We start from the raw sequence: 23,903 nt of genomic DNA, 5'->3' as shown, positions 1-23,903 counted from the left end.
AGAGACGAGAGCGTGCACTACTGCGCTACATCCTCTTTTGATTACATAGAAGAATTGATTCGATTAGAAAAAGGAACTTGCATGGTACGTGTTGAACTTACCAAATCTACCTCGGTCAAGTTTATGCATGGAACGTGGTTAGTGTCATCATTTGAAGTTTGCATTATATAAATAAATAAAACTAGATGAACACTCACACGTTGCACGGATGATTATCAAGACATAGCCGAGTCAGAGTCAAGAGACTCAGCCGATCGAGTTAGAGTTAACACGTGTTCAAGAAAAAAATATTTTACGTCATACGTGCGGATTTTTTTAACACGTACATACAGGATTCCACTATAAATAGAAGGTACGCATACCCATCATTTCGACAATTTCTCTGCCATTTAGTTGATCACCGTTGCCCTATCTGACTTAAATATCGGGGATCCAAATTGGGCCCATAACCCCCGATTCGACTCTTTTTTTTTTTTTTTACCGTGTGTTTCAGGTCAAAATTGCGTTATCTTTGAGGACAAAAATTGAACGACTGGGAGCTGCTCTTCCAATCCACCCGATTGTTATTTTTAACTCACCTAGGTCTGTTGAACACAGTCACACCACCAGTAGATGAACCATTAAAATTATATGGAGCTGGAGTCTCCAGGGATGAAGTGAAGATTATCTTATCTCCAACATTTGCCCATATGGATGATTCAAATGTAAAATAAGGTGTAAATTTTCCACTAGATCATAGATGGATTTGAGTCCATCTACAATCCAAAAGTTTAAGTTAATAGGTTGTTGGACCCAGACTTCATATAAGTTTGTGATTTCTTTCTCAATTTTTCGATGTGAGATAACATATCTAAACATAAGATTTATAGAAGAACGCCGGCATTTTCAAGGGGCAGTTTGATTTTCCTTTTTCTTTTATCTCCAAGCTCTCACTTTTGATTTGCCTCCATGGCCTCAAAATGTCTCCTCAAAATCTCCATCTTTGCCTTTAGACCGACAATCTCTGTATTTAGTTGGTTGAGCCTATCGCTTGCCGCTTGCTTCCATCCCTTCCGCTTCTTCCTGAAGCGTTACAGCCAACACAATAATGAGAGATGGTTAACGATATATCCAAATACGAAAAGGAAGAATATGAGCGGAGAAATTACGCTCATATTCTGGATTCAGGATCATCTCGTTGTAGTCTCCACAGTAATGATCATCGGGACTTCCATTGACAAATTTGTCCCAGAGTTGTAACGAATGCCTGTGACCTTTTTGCAGGATAATAGGCGGCATAGGAAGGCCATCATGGTGATAGAAATCATAACCACATCTCTTGCTATAGCAGTTGCACTGCAGGTGCTTGGTCGGAGTATTTCTCTCGCAGTAAGCTACGCAATGTTCATGGCGAGGACAGCGTCAAATTCAAGGAAGCCCGTCCCTCATCCAAGTCGAACTCACATTCGGCAAACAATAGAATCTTTCGTATTTCTTCCCGACCAGGCCAAGCACTCGACTTTTCATGATAGGCATTGTAAACGAAGTACCATGCAGGTGAATGGAGAATTTTACCTTGAGAAAATTTTCCAAATGAAAAATGGAAAATCGTAAAATATGTGTTTACCTACTTAAAATGAAAAACAATTTTTTAGGAAAAGAGATTTTTTTTTAATTCCCTAAATTCTCCTAATTATATCTTTATCCTCCCTTTAATTGGAAAGTTTCCAATGGTTATTACATATTGAATATAAGGTTGAAAATTCTAAATTTTGAGTTTGTAAACACGATTTTTCAATTTTCTTTAGAGAAATAAATTTAGAAAATGAGAAGAAAAATGGAAAATAAAAATAGAAAAGACTTTTCTAAAAGTAAATTATATGAGAAGTTCTTCATAACTTGAGGTATAATTATATTTATTGATGTGGAATTTCTTTTTTCTTCATTTTTCCAGAAAGAAATAATTTCTATGTACAGCTAACATGGACCAAATTATAGACGATTCGTTGAATCTAACAAAAATCAAAGATAGGGTGAAGTTCGTCTAACCTAAGAAAAATAGAACCCGAAAGACACTCAACGTGGAGCTGAGCGTTTACTATCTAGCGCAAATGGCGCATCCACGTCACTCTTTTTAGCTTTTATATATTATAATTGATTGATTGATTCCGAAGCTGATTCGGGCAGTGAGAGCCTCACCAGATGCCACCACCTTCCCTGTAGGGTCGTAGGCTACCCTAATCAAGTGGTGGTGGCAGCAATTCCCTTTTAAATTAATGAAAAAATTGACGCATGCTAACACTAATATCAAATGAATAATTTGTATAATTTTAGGTCAAAAAAAATTGTGTTAAAATTTATAAAATGTGAAATGTTTGGATTTTTTTTAAATCATTAACCCAATTTAGTAAGAAAGTCTGGAAATTCCCTCCTTTTGAAGCTGCATTTCCCAGTAAATTATGGCAACTGGGAGTAGGAGTTCAACAAAGCTATCTCCTGGAAACGGAAGTCTCTCGGCACTACCATTCCGAAGTTAAGTTGGAATAGTTATATCTACCGAGTATGGAGGGAAGTGAACTCGAGAATTTTCCAAGGAATCGTTCTAACTTATTGATAGAATTGTTGCTTTGTTACTTTCAGACTTTGAAGGGGCAGAGCTTTGATCATTCCAAACCTGCACCTTAAGATCCCTCATAGTCATTGCCGGTTCGGCTCCATTTTGGTAGAGCCTGTATAGTTAGGTTTGTTGTTCTGTTGTTTTGAGCCTTTTCTTGGATAAGTGTAATTGAATGTATTTTTGGTCTCTAATAATATCATCGCTTATCGAAAAAAAACAAATCTTGTAAAAGTCCCAAATCAACCTGAGTCATTAGATTGGAAAGAAGTTAAAGAATAAATGGACAAATTCATGTATTTATTGCCAGTGGCAACGCCACAGCTCGTTGTTTGGCAAATAGAAATGACATGTTTGATCCAATTTTCAGAAATTTGTTACAATATCTAAGTCCCAATGTGATAAGCTCATGAATTTCATACAATTATTGAGGGAATGAATTTTAATTAAAAGCATTATCTATAGTGATAGAGATCTAATACAATTAGCATATATATATATATATATATAGTTTATTTCTAAAACTGTGGCAGGTATTAAAACTTGTATAACATTAGAATACACCAAAATTGTATTCAAAGCTAAATATGCAAGAAAAGAGAGAAGAAAACGTTCTTTTGATTTCTCTTATATTTATTCATCCCTTCTCTAACTATCTCCCTCAATTTTCAGTTCCTTTGTTAGTATCTTTTAAAGCGCTCGTTTATTTCTTAAAAAGAATACACTTGAATATATTTCTTAAATTTGATATTTTGATACTTTATTTTAGATTCCCATTATTTAGAGCATGTGATGTATCATGTGTCTAACATGTACTTGATTTGAAAAAATTAGAAGTTCATATGGATTTGATTAGCAATGACCATATATCTATTTTGATTTATGGTAAAATATGAAAGGAATTTACTCAATCTATATCATAAATTAATTATATTGATTCTTGTTACGTGAAAGGCATATTTTTTTTTTATGCGTACCATATTATGAAAGATACACTTTCACTCTATTATGATTTCACAAAATAAGGATTGGAGACCAATTTATATTTATGCATATATATATATATACACACACACACTACTTTGAGATCCTTTCACAAATTTTTTCTTGGAAGGATCTAAACCACAGAGGAACAATTAGAAAGTGTAACAAATATAAGTTGGTTCAAGTGATTTTCAATACTTGTTTCTTGTAAGAGGAATTTGTGTCTTGTGTATGGAGAAATTTCACGATTGTGAGAGTTCTATTACTTGATGGGCCAACCCAACTTGCTGGATTAGTCGGAATTCATCGAACTTCTGGATATCATTCTCCAAGACCCGAAAAGAAATAGAAAATGTAAATAGACAAATAATACCATTTTAATAAATCAAAGAAAAAAAATTGAGGCAAATTCGAGTCCTGTGTGTAGAGAAAATTAAGAATTGGGAGAGTTTTTCCATTTAGTAAGCCTAGCACGGGATGAATTACTTGGAACTCATTGAATTTCCGAATATCATGCTATAAAATCTAGGAAGAAATAGAAATGAAAATAGACAAATAATACTATCTTAATAAATAAAAGTAAAATAAAAAATTGAGGAGAATTAGAGTCTTGTATGCGGAGAAAATTAACGATTGAGAGAATTTTGCCATTTAGTAGACCTAGCATGGCTAGATTACTCAGAATTTATTGGATTTTTGTACAAACCCGAAAAAATATAGAACATGTAAATAAAAAATAATATTTTAATATGAAAAAGACCAAAAAAAAAGTAAGAAAAATAGGTTCACTCGCCCTAGGGAAGATGGACCTGTTTTAAATGTTTTATACATATAAACATAAATTATAAATCCTTACTCGCCTCTTCTAATCTCTCTCCCCTCTTACTTCTTCTCTCTCCCCCTCCCTCATATTTCGCACCGCGCACAGTTCTTTTTCCTTTTTCTTTAATCCTCTTTATTAACCATTATTGTTATTATTATGTAATAATCATAAATTAAAAATCATTTTTAATCTTTACTAATATATTCACCTATATTTTCAAAAAGCATATAAAATAAAAAGTTCTAGAAGAATTAGCATTGCAATTATATTATAAATTTTTTCCCATTATACAGCTTGTAGTGCGGTTAAAATTTTCAAACTAAATTTAGGTTTGGCACCGCACGTAATGCGGGTTATACTCTAGTATATAACACCTCAAAATGTAATCCCTCGTTAAATTATTTAGAATATTTAGTTTACATAATTAAAGATTGTTATATATGGATTGATTATAGAAATAAAAGATATATTATCTAAATATATATTACTTTTTGAATTATTTAGAATTTTAGTTTACATAATTGATAGCGTGACGGCTGGAAAAAAGGACTAGCAACAATACCAACGCGGATTGGTTCAAACGGTTCAGCGCTTATTCCGCTTAAATAAGGTGTCGAGTTCAAATTCTTGTAAATGCTGAAAATCCATGATATAGCTTCATCCTTTAGTGGCCGACCTGGCTTGACTGGATTAGTCGTGGCCCAATTATACGTCCGGATATCAAAGTTCACACCGAAAAAAAAGACTAGCATAATGAAGTAGCGGAATAAGAAAATAATTTATATATTTGATGAGGTGTCACCATAGGACATCAACCAAAAAAAATTAGTTATTTTATATATTCATAATAGAACTTTTTTGACAGATAAGAAAAGTAAGATCTAATTAAATTATTTTAAGTAAAGTTTATTATTTTTCAATCTGTTTTTCATCGAAATTCTATTAAATATTTGTATTTAATGTAGGCAAGTATATCAATTATCCAAACGATACCTTTTTTTCTAAAGTTTTTTATAATTTACTTCTTAGCAATTAACCAAAATGTTGTTAACAATTTCAATAATCACTATATAGCTTTCTTCAAATTCCATTAAATATTTGTTTTAAATGGAGGCAAGTGTATAAATTTATGTAAATCGCACTTATTATCTCTACAGAGAATATATTTTTAATTTACTTTGTAGAAATTAGCTGAAATACATTTGCTTCTCTAACCCTTATAGCTTATAGAGTTGAGCACCTTTTGCCCCATACATTTATACAATTCAACACTTGGCCTGAACAAGTAGGCGGATTAAAATTTGAAGTTCTGCTCACAGCGAATATTAAGTCCTAAGCTATGCTCTATCCTGTTTGATCTGGCAGTGACATCCAGATTGTGATCATATTTCTGCATCAGCAATCTCGGTCTCTCCGAAAGTAGAGTTGGGGCTGTCATGAACCCTTTAGATATTATCAACTTCCCAATCGTACAAGTTTTCTGCGGACTCATAGTCTAATCGTTGAAACCGGCTATTATTCAATCCGCTCATCACTGCAAAACCTGAAAGAAGAAGAGAAATAGCATAAGAAGACATACAAAGTAGAATTTTGGAAAGCATTTAGGCATCAGTGCAATATTTCCAACATTAGTGACCGCTTAAGCTTAATAGCAGCTGATGAAGAAAGCCGTTCTAGTAAGGGAATTTTCACTTGCAAATCTTATCCAATAAAAGTTGAGCTATAATTTATGAAATTTATGTCGAGAGTGTTCCCGTGAGCTTTGAGTCGTTGAATGTAAGTATATCTTCTTCTTCTTTTTATGTAAGAATGTAAGTATAATATCAGCGCATCGATCATGAACTTGAAATTAGCTGGAAACAATGCGCCAAAAAGTAACGAGTCTACATAGAGCTATGCATGACGGCTAACCTTCGATTATTCTGTAGAGAGCCGACCACCATCTATCTCTGGGCAATTGGTACTGATACAGCGTGTTATCTATATCTTCATTGTGCTTTCCCTCCAGAACTCCCTGCAGTGTTATCACTGCATCCGTCGTCTGCTTCAGGATATTTTTATCACCATTCTCGAAATTCAACCTCTCGAGTTCACTCCTCGATGAAGAGAGGCTGATTGCTAGGGCGAGATTAGTGGCGGCAGCCCACCTGGAAGAAGCCAACAACTGCTTATTCCCAGCCAAATGGTTCGTCTCTTTGGCCTCTTTCATCTGGAGTACTAGGTTGCGCAAGTATTGAGCATTAGCAGGTCCCGTGCTCTGGACCATCTTAGAGAAGGCACTTGCCTCATTTTGTAGCAGCTTCTCTGGGGTGTCATGTTCTAAGACCTAAAACAGCAAAAAACCTCAAGTAAGAGCTCAAACAAGCATGGACTGAATGATCTCAGGTATCAGAATTTTAGTCTCAGTATCCCATGCCCATTTATTCGTTGTGCATCAATATGTTATATTTTAACTTTTTCGGGCTTGCATGAGAAGGAAATGCTAAACCATGCAGATGAATTTTCCTATTGACTAAAGATTTTGGTTAATCAGCCAGTTTCAACACAACTAACCAAATTAATGCAGGTTATATATTTATTTTGATCTATGTCAGTAATGCCACTTTGTTGGGATGAAAAATGATGAGGACAGTTGATGGAGATAAATACTTTTCCAGCATCAAGCACTAGAATTCGGTCACTGTCGATGATCGTGTTTAGTCTGTGGGCTATAGTGAGCATTGTGCAGGAGTTGAACTCTTCGCGGATTGTTTTCTGAATAAGAGCGTCAGTTCTGACATCAACGGCTGCAGTTGCTTCATCCAGCACAAGAATCTTCGACCTCCTGAGCAATGCTCTGGCAAGACTCAACAATTGCCTCTGCCCCACACTGAAGTTCTCTCCGCCCTCCGAAACCTTGGCAGAGCACGAACATAGATATCAATATAACTTGTCATTTTAGTCTCTTTCTTAAATTAGCTCGCCATCCAAATGTTGGCACGATAAATAATCAAATGGAAGACAAATGGAGGCTGTACCTCAGCATCGAGACCAAATGAGGTCCTCCTGATAACATCCTTCAGATGTGCCCTTTCCAGTGCCTCCCAAAGGTCAGCATCACTGTGCTCATTGAAAGGATCGAGATTGAATCTCACAGTTCCTACCAAATGAAAATGAACTGTCAGGTTGATCAATGACTTAATTGACTTGACTGTTTGAGAAGTTAACGCTGGTTTCTCAAGTGGTTGAAACTGGAATAGTTTCCGTGCTCATGTGATTGTGGAAAGCCAAATAAAAGATATGCTATGAAGCTAGTCCATGGAAATGGGCACACTTAACAGTGAGGAGATTGATTTCTGCAAATTATATCAAGCATGGTTCTTAAAAAAAAAAAACAAGAAGAAGAGTATTCCGACACCACACCAGTCGACTGATTCTCCTGAAAGAGATTAGTGGAAAGGCATACCGGCATAGTTTATGATGCAAGTTTTGACAACAAAAAACATAAGAAAGAATTCATTAACCAGCTTTCTCAATGAGAAGGCAAATCCTAGAAGATGGTAAGAAGACAGCATTTTAAAAGTGTGTACCTGAGAAAAGAACAGGTGACTGCGGAATAATGCTGAGAACTTTCCGCAAATCCATCAATCCAAATTTCGCAACATCACAACCATCAATTAAAATCCTCCCCTTTTCCATTTCTACGATCCGAAAGAGAGCATTCAACATGCTAGATTTCCCTGCACCTGTCCTGCCGACTATCCCTACTTTCTCACGTGGAGATATATCAAACGATATCCCATGCAATACGGGAGGAAGCTCGGGCCTGTAACGCAACACAACATCCTCAAATTTAATCAATCCTGATGAAGGCCAACCTGGTGGTGGGCGATTCCCCTCGATTACTGCTGGAGCCTCAGAGGGCAAATCAATATAGGTCCCAACTCTCTCGACAGCATTTAAGCTATTTTCAGCCCGACTCGCCTGTCTTAGGACTCCACTCATGAGGTTCGTGATATTCAAAGTGTAGCTCAGCAGTAAGCCCATTGTGGAAGCAAAAATAGCCTGGTTCTCAGCATTCTGGGTCTGCATGACAGCAAAGGTTGCTGTGAGCCAAATCATCATGCCTCCTAATGTTTCCAGCCTTATCGTGAGCCACCGATTCGAGCTTATATTCACGAGAGTGAATTGAATGTTGTAGTCCATGGCCTTCCCACTGATGTCAGCCATCCGGTCATGGGCTTTATATGCACGAATGCTGGATAACCCGTTGAGAGCTTCCCCGAACTGTGCATACACTGGTGACCGAGTGATGGAATCCAGGCGTTTCACTTCCCGGGATGTGGTCTGTACATTGAAGAAAGAGATTAAATAGAATTTCAGGGGAAAAAAAGAAGATATCTAAAAGATACCATCTTCCACTTTAATTAACTTTGCTTAATAGTCACTGTTCCCAATAAACATACAGATGCTGATTTAAAACTCTATAAACGAAACGTCAAATCACATAATTGTGGGGCAAATTTAGTAGTACATTTACAAAGTTCATCAGCATCCATCCATTTTCTTAATTCTTAAATGACCAATAACTTGAAAAATAGATAGGGTCCTTGACAGATCAACTTCAGGAAAAATAACTGAATAAATTTCCACAATAATAGCCATACAAGACCAGCCAGGAATCAGACTCAGCAGTCTGCTTCTTCCAGAAGCCACATATACTTTGAAACCTTCAAAACTGGATCTTATTTGTTTGAGCCAGTTTCCTTTTACTTAATTAACACTGTTAACCTTACAAATTGTTTCTAAAATCCTTTGCCCAATGCATGAAACCATAAAACTTTCGGTTTCAATTTCTAGTTTAATTCCGGCACTACTCTTACCTATAATAGTTATGAAAGTGAGAATCAGCCTAGTATTCATAAATGATAAGTTGCATTTTCGACAAAGGCATCCTTAGAAATTCAGAAGAATGTAAGAAAGGTGCAAATAAAGAATGTGAGAAAGTCACTTCAATTACCTGGTAATACAGATAAGCTGCATAGAATAGGATCAGCGACGGCATTATTGCCCAAAGGGAAATCGTGCTCACGATTCCTATAAGCACGAAAGTTGAAAGAAGCTGCCACACTTGTCCTAGAAACATATTCATGAAATTAGCGACATTTCGATCTATATCTCCAAGATCCTTTGCGAACCTGTTGATTAATCGTCCAGTGGGATTTGTGTGGAAGAAGAGCATCGGAGCCCTTAATATCGCCTGGAGCATAGAGTCATGAAGTCTTCTGGCAGCCCGGAGACTTGAAATTATTAACCAATATGAATTTGTGAGAGTCACAGTGACCTATATTTAGGTAGTGTTGTGTAAGCAACCATAACACATAAAGCTTTAACAAAAAAGAAAAAGAAATCAATGGCACGATTGATTTGAACAATAATGAGAAATACCACAAAAGTAACAGCAGGATAAACTACAGAAATTTCAGGAACCTTTTAAAACAAAAATAGGATCAGAGAAAAGGCTAATTAGAAACCACAGAAATAGGCAGAAAAGATATAGGAAGGAGATCCTAAAGAGTCTTCCTGTTGAGTAATATGTATACCATTTTTTCACCGAATAAGCTTGCTCTAGAACATAAATTAACAAATGATCTTTCAGAAAAGAAACAACGACAATTTTAGGAAATCATCAAAATGCATACACACCTGACCGGAAGAGAGAAGAGCATAAACAATTATATATTTTGTAGGTCTATAATTCTCTGATTTGCTTTGATCTGTCCAGAAACTCAACCATGTGCTACTAGAAACTCGAAGAACTTCTGTTAGAACATAGCATGTAAACAGTACTGCAACTACCCATAAGCCTCCAACTGCATTTTTGTACCTGAAAAACAGGAAAAAAAAAAATCAGAGATGTAAATCACGATCAAGATAGATAGACAAATCTTGGTTCACAGGGGAGGGCAACAGTTTTCTGTCACATATCATTTGCTCTCAGCCAATATAGAAAGTAAAATAAGTACAGAGCACAATCTTAAACGACAACGTAAAAACAACTGTAATTTGAGTGGGACTCTGTTTAGGAGTTTCTGTCATCAGCTCATTTAGATAAAAGTTCTATAGATAGTGTTACCATGAACGATTACAGATAACAATTTCATATCCTTTCTTTCAGAACGTCTTTTATATCGGCAAGAATCAAGGGATGAAAAAGTTATCCAGGATCGGATTATTGAGCAGCCTTAGGCCACCCGTTTAAAAATAAATAATAATATCTTCGTTGAGTGTGAGCATTGGAATATCCACAATCCCAACACAATTTGATCAAACTATGATTTGAAACAATGATATCCCATAATCGCGTACTGATGGAGGAAATTTATCAATCCCTATGCATTATCTCTTGGTCAGGAAAAAAAAAATTGATTACCTCATCAGGACATTCCAACTGACAACTCCAGTTTCCCGTTCCTCTTTCTTTATTAGCACTGATTTCCCTCCTTTCCCCTTCTTCCCATATCCTGCATTTTTTGGCTGTTCTGCAACCTCATTTTCAATTGATGTTTTCAGAGATTTCTCTTCACTGATTTGGTCATCTTTTTCATCTTCCACTTCCTCCTCCATTTTCCCTGCATTCTCCATGAGTTTCTTGAACAATACTCCATTTTTTGAGAGCTCCTCAAAAGTTCCATCCTCCTTCACTGTTCCTTCACTTATGAGAATTATTCGATCAACTTGAGGGAGAAAATGTAGTTGGTTCGTGACAAGGACCCGAGTTTTTCCTTGCAGCTTTTCCTTCATACAGCTGTTGAACACCTGAAGGTGATTAAAGTTTAGGCTTTACCTGGATCGAAACAGCTTTCTGGTTGGACATCCACTTAAATGTCCGACAGAATTATACACAAATAAAGGTGCAAGTATGCTTCTCTGTAATAGGAATATTAGTAATGGATGCTTTCTCAGCCCTACGGATATTGGACTTTTCACTTTCCAAGGGAAAAAATTATGAGACAGAAATGGATGTGAATGCACTTCAAACAATGTTATCTTTGAGTTTGAGTAATATTAATTTTTCTTAAGCATATGATTTGCATTTAAAACGTATATGTTTCATTTTAGTTTAAATTTGTGAGGCAATGTTTATATATATATATATATATATATACTTTTGCTGAGTACCTGTCGAGCAACATGGGCATCAAGAGCACTTAATGGATCATCAAAGATATAAACATCTGAATCAGAATAAACAGCACGAGCCATGGAAACTCTTTGCTTTTGCCCACCGCTGATATTCACACCCCTTTCACCAATCTCTGTAAGATCACGGCCCTGGAGAATGAAACACGTCAGCAAAAATAACAAATAAAAAATGAAAATAAAAATCAATCATACTATTCTGATATGTAGGCTTGGCTCACTTAACAGGAAGTAAGTCGAGATCATGTTGTAAAGCAGTAACTTCGACTGCCTTCCAGTATTTTTCAGCTACAAAGTCTGATCCAAACAATATGTTTCCGCGCACCTGTTGGGAAAACATATCAGAGCCTCCATATGCTTGTTCAGGCTTTTAGGCGATGTCAAAATCACTTGACATGAAAAGCAGAGTAATGGTTCAATTGAATTCCCAGAAATCAGGCCCTTAGTTAATAACCTTGTAAAGCATAGGCATAGTTAAATTTTATCATCAAATGTTCTTGTTAATAGACCCAAAATTTCCATCAAGGTCGCAATAACCTAATGGGAAGGATAGAAGGGCAAGATTCTGAATTTAAGGGGGCAAGACAGGAGAATTCTACTAAAAAATCATAAAGAGACAAAAATGTTCAACAGTTTTACTCGACTGCAAAGGGAGACTAGGTTCATCCTGGGGCCCCATGAGGTAAGATAAATTAGCAGAAATGGCAGTGGCCCATGGGAGATTCACACACTAGCAATACCCGTATAATTCAATAATAGAATTGGACTGCTAAATTGATTGAACTGGACAAGCTCTGCCTTCATGATTTCAACAAAAATCATTTAAGAATATGAATTTTAAGGAAGAAAAGGGTTGGTCAAAACAAAAATAGGCTGGTTTATTGAGAGAACCAGTGTGGAACTGACCGAATTCGCGGGGTGCATTTTGGCAGATCCCTTTTTTCAAAAGTATTGGACTATAAAAGTCCATCCGATCTATAAATCTATGATAAAAATAGAAAAGCAACAATATGCAACATACCGTTGCATTGAAGATCCAAGAAACTTGAGGGACATAAGCAACAGTCCCTCTTATAGTAACACGCGTGTTGTCAGCAACAGCGGGGAGCTCGCCAAGCATTGCTGATATGAGAGACGTCTTTCCTTCTCCAGTACCACCAACTATAGCAACTAAGCTCCCAACTGGTATCTCTAGATTGATATTAGAGAGGGTAGGCTTCTCTGCCTGGCGAGAAAGGATACTTTAGACCTCCAATTGACCAAAGAATGAACACGCACCAAAAGGAAAAGAAGAGAACAGAAAAGCATGACAGCTGGAGGAGATAACAAGCAATAGAAGGAAGATGAGTAATGACAATTTAAGGAAACTTTGCCTGACCTTCGAATCCCATGAGAAGTCCCCATTTTCAATGGAAATAGAAGGCAGGCCCATCTCAAGAGGTGGGTTTGGAACAAGAATTCTCTCTTCAGTTAAAAATAGTTCCTCCATGCGCTGTACTGATACATTTGCAGTTACGACCTGTGAGTGTATACAGTTTCTCGGTAAGTCATTCCCTAAACATTACCGAGCAGACGGATACTTTCACTAATTCATATAATAGTTGATTGCAAAAAGAAAAAGAAAAATTGTCCCATGATCTTCCAAAAAATTTTCTGAAACTCCTCGAAGACTATGTTTTCATAAATTTGGAAGACTCATTTCGAAAGATGTAAAATAGAACAGCCTCACATTGATATCATAGAAATTTAGAGACCTATGAGTAACAGAGACATAGTCTATGTAAAGGCAAACAGCAACATGGAGAGTAAGGAGAAGCCTAGTTAAATTTCTAAAACAATCCGTTAAAATGGTTAGTTAAGCAGCAAGAATCATCACAGAGGAAAGCAGAGAAAACATAGGAGGGAGGTGAAAATGAACCTGAGACATTAAATTGGGAAGCATGTTCAAAGGGAATCGTAGAACTGCAAAAAGAGAGAGCGATGTGAATGCTCTTGCTGGTGTCAAGTCTCCACCGAGCAAAGTAAATGTCCCGAATGAGACAACAGTCACGACTACTGGAATGCTGTTCAGTATGAAGCTGTTGAACTGCCACAAAAAGGAATTCATTTAGAAAAAAAAGGGGAATAGAATATAAGAGATGATCAATTTCAGCTGAGAAAGAATTCATAAATTACCAGAAAACTTTCACAAAATAAGTAAGAAATATCACTTCTGAGATGGTTTCTAAGCTAATCATCGTACGTGAAATACCATTCTCATGATTCAATGTCTCTACTGCATGTCATATTTAAGGTAGTTATTGTTGTTCAATGTCCGTAGACTTCTATCGATGACTTCAGGAGATATTTGTGACAATCGCAACAAAAGAAACTTTACTCAAGTGGTAATGAGAGCAAGTAGCTAAAATAGCAAACCACAATTTACGAACCTTTATTAATTTGATAAAATTTATATTTGAAAATATGTTAGATCATCTTAATCACAGTAGAGACTTCAAGGTAACAACAATTGATGTCTCCCACATCTTTTGGTATGTCCCTTCATCAGCAGAGTATATATAGCAATAGTACTTAAACGTGGCTTGTAAAAGCAGGTTAGGCAATCATATATTAAGTTGATTTCTTAAATGAGAACCAGGAACACAAATTCAAGAAAATTCCTTACAGCAGATAATAATTGTGCCCGGCGGAACCAAGAAAGTTCATCATTCCGAATATCTTGGACTCTAGATTGAAAGCTCTTTTCCCATGCATAACATCTACAAAACAAATAAATGCAGTAAATATGCTGCATGAAAATATGAAAGAGAATGTATGCTTCTTGACTTCAACATACTTCACTGTGTCCATTGCAGCCAAAATTTCATTCATGAGGCTGACTCTCTTGTCTGTCCATTGCAGCCCTTCCTTTGTCAATTTCCGCATCTTGCTAAGGATGAGTGTCTAATTCCAAAAGAATTTATATGCAATTGAGATTTTAAGGAGGTAGCAGATAAAAGAAGTAATTGTTCCACATCATTAGTTATATGGCCGATAGACTAGCAACTGGCAATGTCACAGTGCAGTTTGTCAAAAACAATCCGCTTCATTCTGGCAAACACTATGGAAATCTATATTCATTTTGTTTACTACACTTGAAATGGAAATTTAAATTATATGCCACTGAAAATAATACTTAATATATATTTAAATGGATAAGGGGTTGGATCCCTGAACCCACAGTTTCTTAGTGCTAAATGGTATTGACAATCACATTATTTGTAGGAAGGAACACTTTTCCCTAGTGTACAAATATTGGCTAAACAGGAAAATATAAAAGCAGAGAATGTCTTGGCAAGGAGTCCAAACTGAACAAAGGATATTTGCAAAAATGTACATTTGAATTAATTCAGAAACTTAAAACGAAAAACATAAGAAACTTAAAAGAATGTATCATTCTAACACAAAATTAGACAGGATTTTACCAAAGACATGGAGAACTTTCCTTATTACCTGTACAGGGATCATAAGAACAAGCATCAGCGACCCAAGTAATGAGGCAACACCCAATTGCTGGTACAAAAGAACCATTGCAATGGTGATACGGAAGGGAGCTGACCACAAATTGTGAAGTTGCTGACATATTTGCTGAAAATATCAAGGGACATTAGATGAATATCCTCAGAAACAACCGTCTTTAGAGGTAAGAAAGATACTATGATGGTAATGGAGTTGAATGAGCAACTTCAGTAAACATAATTTTCACTTGCCAATTTTATGTCGAGTCAGCGTACTATTCTACCTGTTTCAATGAGCTTTTTCTAGTTTACGAAAATTGACTCAATTTTTCTTTCTTGCTTGTCAACTTGGTAAAAATTGAGTTAACCTGAGACTTATCTGACTGTTATTGCTGTCTATGGAGTAGTGACTAATCTGACTATGAGATGTTAAATCATTAGGTATATAAAATAGTTTGAATAGTAAAAAAAGATAGCAAATGTGAGGAGAAGAAAGTTATTAGATTTCAAAGGCCGAAAGCTAATAGTGCATTCGACATTTGATATTTGTAACAACTCCCTCTAACTAATAGACTTCCATAGATGGTTTACAACTTCATCAGAAGTTCTCAGACACTCACCTGAAGTGCATTAGCATCTGTGGTGATCATGTTTGTTATCTTCCCAGACTGAAAATTCTTTCGACCCTCGTGTGTGAGTCTTAGGGATTTGCGGAAAATTGCAGCTACCTACATATTATACACTTCGTTCTCAACATACAGTCGTAGAGAATATAAAAACAGATACTGTCTTAGTATGCTATAGCAGTGGTGGCAAAGTGAAACAAAGTAGAGTTTGAACTTGGAGATGATTATACCAAGGTTGACCTCAGCCGAAACCCAACGCGCATAGCATTCTGAAAATATTGGGCTTCACAAAGCACGCCAAATGACTGCAACAAATAAACAAGTAAGAAAATTTCTATACTTTGTTGCAAGTCAACTGCAAATATGCCATTATGGGCCTCATTGCAGGTAAAGGAATGGAAAAGGAGCAAACTGGAATTGCTAGGTTTAAGGTCTCATGAGTATTTTTATTTATTCTATAGCATTCTCATATATTATTACATTGTTGTGATACCATGAATCCCACATTTGGTAGTGTAAAGGATTTAAAGTACTTTCGTACAGCCCAATGAAACCAAAACAACTTCAGTTAGCTTTGGGAGTAGATGGGGTGTTAAAATGCCATGTAGAAAAGTTTAAGCGACTGAAAAATGAAAGCAACAAAAAAAAATATATATTTTCTTGCAGGGCATAATTTGAATTTCAATATGAAACAAAATAGACATACCACACCAAGAAAAATTGCGAAGGCATAGAAGTAGCCAATCCATGCTGGATCACCTTGTTGCATTGACTGCAGGCCAAAACATGAGGGTTAGAGATTTTCATAGAATGAAGATGAGCCATCAATCCTATATCCCAAATTTGTCGGACAAATCAACTGGATGAATAAGAATGTTGTGAAGAAAATATAATCGTGAAAGATTAAATAGATATGAAAGGATGTTCTTCTTTTTGCAGTGCAGTACATCGTCATGAAGGTCATCAATATAAACTCACAAGAGCATCAACTTGAACAAGAACAGCATAAAAAGTTACCAAGTTCCACTACCATTGCTGTAGATGAATTAACATTTTCATATTAATCAGTTTCTGCAATATCTGTATAAAGAAAACTACGTGCAAGATAAAAAAGAAGAGACCGTGGACATATGCTATCTTATTCTTTTATTCCCCCCATTTGCAATGGAAGATTCCCTGAAAGAACTCAAAATACTGACTCAACTCATTCACTGACAACTGTAAAATGACGAGTTTGGTTAATGGAATGACAAAGGCAAAGCAACAACTCACAAATTACATTGTCACGGTGTTACGTATGCTATGTTTCTATATATACATAAAGAGAGAGATTAAAGAAGTGATCCTTCTAATCGAAATGAAATCCTTTTAGAAATATCCATGCCTTAATTCAAGTTAAACATACTACTTTTTCTTGATAAATTGCAAAAGGGGCATTCTAGGTGTGGCACTGTTGTTTTCAAGATTGACTGGTAGAAATATACAAACAGAAAGAAGTACGTCTCTTATAACTATAGTTTTCACATTCTAAAATGAAAAAGGAGCATTTGAGAGTGCCATAGAAAAAACAAATCCCCTGCATAGAGTTTGAGAGGCAGTACCAGACCATAAATAAACTGAAATAGCGAGAGAGCAGGCATGTATTGGAGAAATAAAGACATACAGCTTATTTTAACCCTTAGAATGACTCACCTTCAAGAGATGGTTCAGCAGCAAAGGCCCTGCGAACTGAGAAAGATCACTGCCAATCTACAGGAAAATGAGGAAGAAGCAGTTAATAAGTATCAAGATGCCATGACAGTAGGGCGGAGAGGACTGGGATTGAGGATGGGGGGCAGCGGTGTGGCACAAAAGTTCAAAAATAATAAACAGTACAACAAATTTGCTTTATAGAAACCAAAATATAGTAATAGAGCATAATTTAGTCACATGCGAAAGCAGTTGCTTCTTGCTGCTTGGTATGCGATGAGACATGAATTGTTCCAGGCAACTTGCTAATACTACGATGGTGTATGGTGCTGTTGGCTATGCACTGTGAGGTTGGTTTATGGAATGCTCAGCTAGTTACCAAAGATTATACTTGGGTTCCTGGTTAGAATATTTGTGATACCACTTGTGTAGCTAAGATTGCCTAAGATTCATTTTTCTCTGATTGCTATCCATAGCTGTCTTTGCACTATTTAGGTATAAGAATGCTCATTTTATGGAAAAGGTTGAGGTCTATATGGAGCAATATTCGAGAGATTGTGTTTTTGCTAAGATATTCAAGAGTTTGTTGCTTAAGGGAGCATTCCAACAAGCTGTAAGCTCAAGGAGCCCTTATTATGGCCTGAAGAATTCTTCTCCTGCTTGCGTTAGTATGTTAGCCCATTTGTCATGGACCCGTCGCATGGCATACATGAACTACTTCGAGTTTACATATATTGCGAGTTGTGGCTGGCTCTTTCTTGTATATATTGACGATACTGGTGTCATTGGGGTTGATGTGGTCAACTACTACTGAGGACTCAGTTGCAAGCTTAGCTCCAAATTAAAGCATTTAGACCTATAAAGTACTTTCTTGAGACTGAGGTTGCTCATTCTTCTTACGTGTATTAAAGGAAGCACGGTTGACATTCTATAGTAGACCCTGATTGTTCGAAAGGTCAAATTAAATCCTCTCTCAGATTCAGACAATTACAAAGAATGATTTGTAAACAGCACAGTTAACAAACTGGACATCTCTTTTGTTGATATTGTTATGAGTCAGTTTTCCGGTTGTTTTTCTCGCGAGTCAGTGTCTGGGTTCTTTGACAAAAACCAACTGGAATGCGGTAATCCAAACTATCACGCAAATATAGGGAAGGTAATTCCTTGAGATCCAGCGAGGAAAACAACTTGTGGAATAGTCATCTGAGCTGATTGTTAACTAATGTTGAGAAACTGGGACAAGTTTGAGGTGCATATTATGTTTGTACTTGTAGCTCTGATGAACAACAATATGAAGGAATGAGAAGTGATACCTTAAAGCAGCCTCCCAACCAAAATCTGCAAGGAATAATGAGTAAAGACTGAGAAGCCATGCATAGAAAGGAATAGATATCTATGTGCAGACGCTAAACTTTTCATCTCAAGAGAAATGAATGAAGGACAATGAAGATAGTACCTCCCACCAAGGCTGTTATTAAGAGCTCTTAAAAGCCAAGGTTTGGGCCTCTTAGATTCTTTAACCCAGGCATCATGAAACCTGCAAAAGTCAAGATCCAATATTAAGTTTTACGGACATTACATGAATTTTGAACCTCGCACAAAGAAAAAGGGCTGAAAAGGCTAACTTTTTTATTAATGTATCAGTCCGATCCCAAGTATCCAACTTCCAGACGTCCTTTTCATTAATTGGTCGTTTATAGCCTTTCTGCATGAGTGGAGTCATCCAATTGAAATAGATCCCTACAAATGGACAATGTAGACACCGTCACAGATGGTAAGTTGCAATAACTGACAAACCATTTGACTTATTACTGTCTTCTGAGTGCAGATTGATCAATGTCGAACACATCTGATCTTATGGACATCTCAGAAAAAGGTATGAATTTAGTTCAGCATTACTTACTAGAGAATATGTTGACACGCCTTTCAGGACAAATTTGCTCCTCTCCTGGCAGAGCTTCATATTCAGCTTCTTCGAGAGACTCGGATTGGACAATTGTGTAACCAGGATAGGAATCGAGATTCGGAACATAAACGAAGAGCAGAATTCCAAATAAAACCTGCATCAGAGCAAAAATAATAGACACAAAAGAGTTAAATTCACAGATATGATGACTAAAGTTATTAGGCAGAAAGTTAGCTGCACAGAAGACAAACACAGGGACACGATTAGAAATTGATGACTTTACTGGTGCAGAAGAAGGATCCCGGGAAAGAAAAAGAGCAAACCTGGCAAATAATGCTGCTGATGTACAAGTAGAGTGCAGATCTGTGGAAATAAACACATAAAAGGAAAGAATTATGCCCCTCTTCATGTAGAAATAGAATTGAATTACATGTTGCAATGACTTCACACAACACGTGCATCCTAATCTTTTATCAAATGCACATTTGGGTGCATCCTCAAAGACCATCTTCCAATTTCATGACAAGTATGTCTTCCAACTCAAAAGTTAAGTCAACATATGAAGATAGTACGACAAATCAATATGATAAGTTCTTTTAATTTTTTTTTAAACTGTTGCAGAATTCAGACTTTCATGATATGTAGAAGGCCAAAGCCTAAGACATCCTCATAATTCAGCCTAAAAAGAATGCAGAAACAAAAAAACGGAGGCAAAAGCAAAACAAGATCAAGCAGCAGAGATCAGTAGGCCACGGCACATGCCCATTAGTTTAATTGATAATTAAGCCTAGATGGACCAATAGTAAGATATAATAATAATTGAAAACATAAAAATTAAAATGTATCCCGACGGAAGCTTAAGAATACCAACCCGTTGTAGAAACTCCTCATATTGAGAATTAGATTGAGAAGCACAGTTTCTCCCACCAGAACATATATTACTCCAAATCGTATGTACCACCGAAACTCTCGAATGTAAACGCGCATCTCCAAAACAATCATAATTACCATAGAGCACCAAGCAACTGCCTCTATGAGCGAAGCAACCACCTGCATACAAGAAGAGGTTTGCAAGTAGGAATATGAAGACATAGAGCTTTCTAGACTTTAATAGCTGAGCATGTAGAAATTCACCAGTCAATGGTACTTTCTTAAAGTCTTTAATTGCAAGTTAAAGCACCTACATAAACACTTTAACTAAAATAAGCTCTCTTACCAAAAAATATATATAATTGTTAGAATAAGTTTCGTGTCCGCTTATACTCTGCAGGCATAATCCCACTCTCTGGCAACAAACCTGACCCTCTCAAGCAGAAATGAGATTTCACGTGAAAGCGTCAACAGGTTATCATGAGGTAAGTATGAAATTAGCAGACCTTCCACATAGTGGTAATGTTGGAAATGACGAGTATTTATGCCAATCTCTTCCCAAGAGCACCCTTTTCAAGTTGATGAGTACAAAATTTACATTCAACATGAAGGTTGAAGTTGTTGTCAAGAGAGTTGACCTTTTTTTAAAATTAAAAAAAAAAAATTAATCTTGTAGGAGTATGCAGTTACAACTATATTAACCGTAGTGTACTACTGTCCTCACATGGGAGTCAATTCTTGTCACATGCAGACAGGAAATGATGTATTATGAAAAAGTAACAGAAAGAAATAAACAATGGAGGCGAGATTCATATTTAAAACAAACGCAGTATGTCAAGTAACCAATATATAAAGTCTGTAGAAAGGTGCACCTAAAATACATGCCCAATATTATGTAAGAACCGTGATGTAATTAAGAAGCAAAGGGAATTAAAGCCATGATGAGAGATGTGATAAAGTGATAAAAAAAAATTGCCTACGAAGTTATGCAAAACCGAAGAAACTAACAAACACTAACCGAGCAAATTTTAGTCTCCCGCATATTTTAAAATCTCACCTCAAAGGGCATGAAGCCAGTCTGTTGGTCGAAGTAAACAATCGAGATATCCATAACAAGTCTCAGTAGAGGCTCCGCAGCACAATAACTAGCCAGAAGTCCCAATATATAGTTATAGAATGCTGATCTCAAACGGAACCTCTGAACCTTAAAGCTCTTCTTGATTAACCATATTCTATAACAGCACAGGCTCAAAAGAACCAAATATGAGATGGAAATGACAATAGAATCAATGGCACAGGGCGTGTATGCACCGAAAGCGCTATCCACTGTTCTAGCCCAAACCCCATTCGCCACAGGTCGACAGTACCAATCCAGTGGCTTGAAGGCCATTGTATTCCGTCAGTTAGCCAAAGGTTTATTCACTGGAAGAAAGACTCAGATCAGAGTCATTCAGAAAGTCCATTTAAGTCTTATCACGTCCAACGTGGCCCTCCCCGTTCCTGCAGCAAAAAAGAGAGACATACTTCTACATCAATGGAACGCATCAAATTGCACGAACGTATAAAAAAGGATTCTCCTCGTTCGCAGAATTTCACTTATTAATATGTCGTTCAGTTAGCATGATCAGTCGCTCTGACTCTTCCATTCGTTCAGCTATCCAAGCAGAGAAAGCAATCAGACTAAAGTTACATGGGAGAAGACAAGTATCAGAAACCCATCATTCACCACGTTCAAAAGCTACAAATTTACCAAGAATCCAAACCCGCGACTCAAACCAAGACAGACATGCATCCAGCCAACAGTACACATAGAAAAAAACATGTACGAGAACTGTAGTAATTCAAATTCAGGCATTTCATCAGTAACCTTGCGACTTTCAAGAACAGTCATAAGCAAATGGCGGGCAAATGGAGTCCACAGGGCCAGAGAGGAAGAGGGAGAGCAGAACCTGCAAATGGGAGTGTGCTTCCCTTGAGTTCTTGCTTTACTGACATTGTCCCTCGCTACATATATATAGAGTACTCCGCTTCCAAGTTCACATTTTAAGAAAAACTGGTGTTGACTGAGACAGAAGACGACGCCATCGGGGAAGACCGTACCCACATGCATCATCATGTGTGTGTGTATATTTTGGATGGTGCTGCGAGCTTCAAAGGGAGGAGATGGGGAAATCCCACGAGAAGGGGCCGTTATGCTGGAAGAGACAAAAGCTTGAGTGGCAGTGAGGGCGTCACGGCTTATGTAAGCCAAGAAAGCGACATCGATGATGATTATGATGTTTTTTTCTTGATTGAGAATTTGGCATAATTTAATAATGTTCGGATTTTAATGATATCCGTTTGGTTGTTTTCAAGGACGAACATATGACGTCAAAGAGAAGGCGTTAATAGACCGACCCGATTCGAATAGATTAGTCAAGTTCTAATTAGGCTTTTCGATATTATGATTCACACTAAAAAAACTAAATCAAATATAATCGGTTCTTCATATTCGACTAATCACCAGTTTTTCTTTTTTTTATAGAAAAAGTCAAATGGGTTTGGGTTGTTTAGATGTGACTCTAATGAGTCGAGCCCTAAATTAAAGCCAATTTTAGTGGACTTTAATATTTTTATCTTTTATTTAATTTTATTTTTGAAAAGATATTTTAATTATTTTATTGGATTTTATTATCAATTATTTTAGTTTTTATTCTCGAAAAAATAATTTCAATTGAGGCCGTCTTGTTCAATAAACAAATCTACATATGTGTATATATAAAAATAAAGTCCCGAGTTGAAGTCACATCATTAAAATTATAAAATAAAACTCTATCGCGATGCCACGTCAGAAATTTTAATATTCTTCTATCGAAAAAGTATTCTCATATAAAATGTTTTAATTGTGTATTTTCGTACTTAATTAGATAATAGAATATCTATGATTATAAATATATGATGCCGCATACATTGTAATATTGATATAGATACCGTTTACATGTATATAGATTATAATAAATAATAAATATATTGTCATGTACAGATGCTGTTTGCATTATATGTATGCATATATGTATATAGATGTACAGATGCCGTATGTATTATATATGCAAATATATTTATTGATTCCGCTTGCATTAGACCGTTCTGATCTTTATATATATAATTGTGTGTGTGCCGCATGAAAAATCTGAATTGTGGGTGGATCATTTAAAGAAAAATAACAATCTGGAGCATAGCATGATTGAGCAAAGGTAACTATGATATCGTCCTTCCATTAAACCTAATTGAAGAAGGAGATTTATACACCGTCTTGAATTTCAAAATAATTACAACCTCAATGAAGTATCGTCTAGGTAAAAATATTGTTCTTACTAACAACTTTAGTGATCGAGTTGAAAAAAGAACAATTACCCAATAATCGATACAAGTTTGAATTTGCTAATATAGAAACAATAAAAAGATAATACAATGACATGAATGTTCAACTAGAAGGTAAAAGTTAAAAATTGCAATTGGCCTTACCCACAAAATAGATATTGAGCAATTACTTACTATTTTTACTTAATATTTTAAAAATGATCATTGATTTATATTCATGATATAATTATTAATGATTCGTGTTAAAAATTGATATTTTGGGATGAAAAAAATAAAGGTGACAGTATGGGAGCCCCTGATGGAATAAATTGAAGCAGATTTCTTGAATGAGGGCTTGGAGCATTCCATCATTATCAACGATCGTGAAGGAATT

The 23,903-nt window shown here is 36.2% G+C and overlaps 1 protein-coding gene across 3 annotated transcripts; it reads right to left on the bottom strand.

Moving 5' to 3' along the window:
* Positions 1-5,545: 5,545 nt before the first annotated feature.
* Positions 5,546-22,290, bottom strand: LOC116213704 (ABC transporter C family member 12-like). Of its 3 annotated transcripts, none has more exons than XM_031548738.1 (29): positions 22,038-22,290; positions 21,228-21,670; positions 20,517-20,597; positions 20,172-20,350; positions 19,624-19,663; positions 19,298-19,454; positions 19,020-19,134; positions 18,851-18,931; positions 18,708-18,732; positions 17,398-17,454; positions 16,412-16,477; positions 15,936-16,010; positions 15,700-15,807; positions 15,075-15,209; positions 14,419-14,525; positions 14,248-14,341; positions 13,501-13,668; positions 12,961-13,101; positions 12,604-12,807; positions 11,809-11,907; positions 11,562-11,714; positions 10,813-11,198; positions 10,086-10,266; positions 9,400-9,723; positions 7,970-8,726; positions 7,418-7,539; positions 7,050-7,295; positions 6,312-6,726; positions 5,546-5,943 (listed from the first exon to the last, which is right to left on the bottom strand). In XM_031548738.1, exons 2-29 carry the CDS (start codon positions 21,558-21,560, stop codon positions 5,846-5,848), a joined length of 4,947 nt encoding a protein of 1,648 aa, XP_031404598.1. In that variant the 5' UTR covers positions 21,561-21,670; positions 22,038-22,290; the 3' UTR covers positions 5,546-5,845. The 3 variants fall into 3 exon arrangements, with proteins under 3 accessions (XP_031404598.1, XP_031404599.1, XP_031404600.1); XM_031548739.1 differs by having other exon boundaries at positions 22,120-22,290; XM_031548740.1 differs by lacking the exon at positions 20,517-20,597 and having other exon boundaries at positions 22,038-22,288.
* Positions 22,291-23,903: the final 1,613 nt, after the last annotated feature.

This window comes from Punica granatum, chromosome 7 (assembly GCF_007655135.1).
Source record: "Punica granatum isolate Tunisia-2019 chromosome 7, ASM765513v2, whole genome shotgun sequence".
Classification (NCBI taxonomy): Eukaryota; Viridiplantae; Streptophyta; class Magnoliopsida; order Myrtales; family Lythraceae; genus Punica; species Punica granatum.
This window is presented reverse-complemented; position numbering and strand designations above follow the sequence as displayed.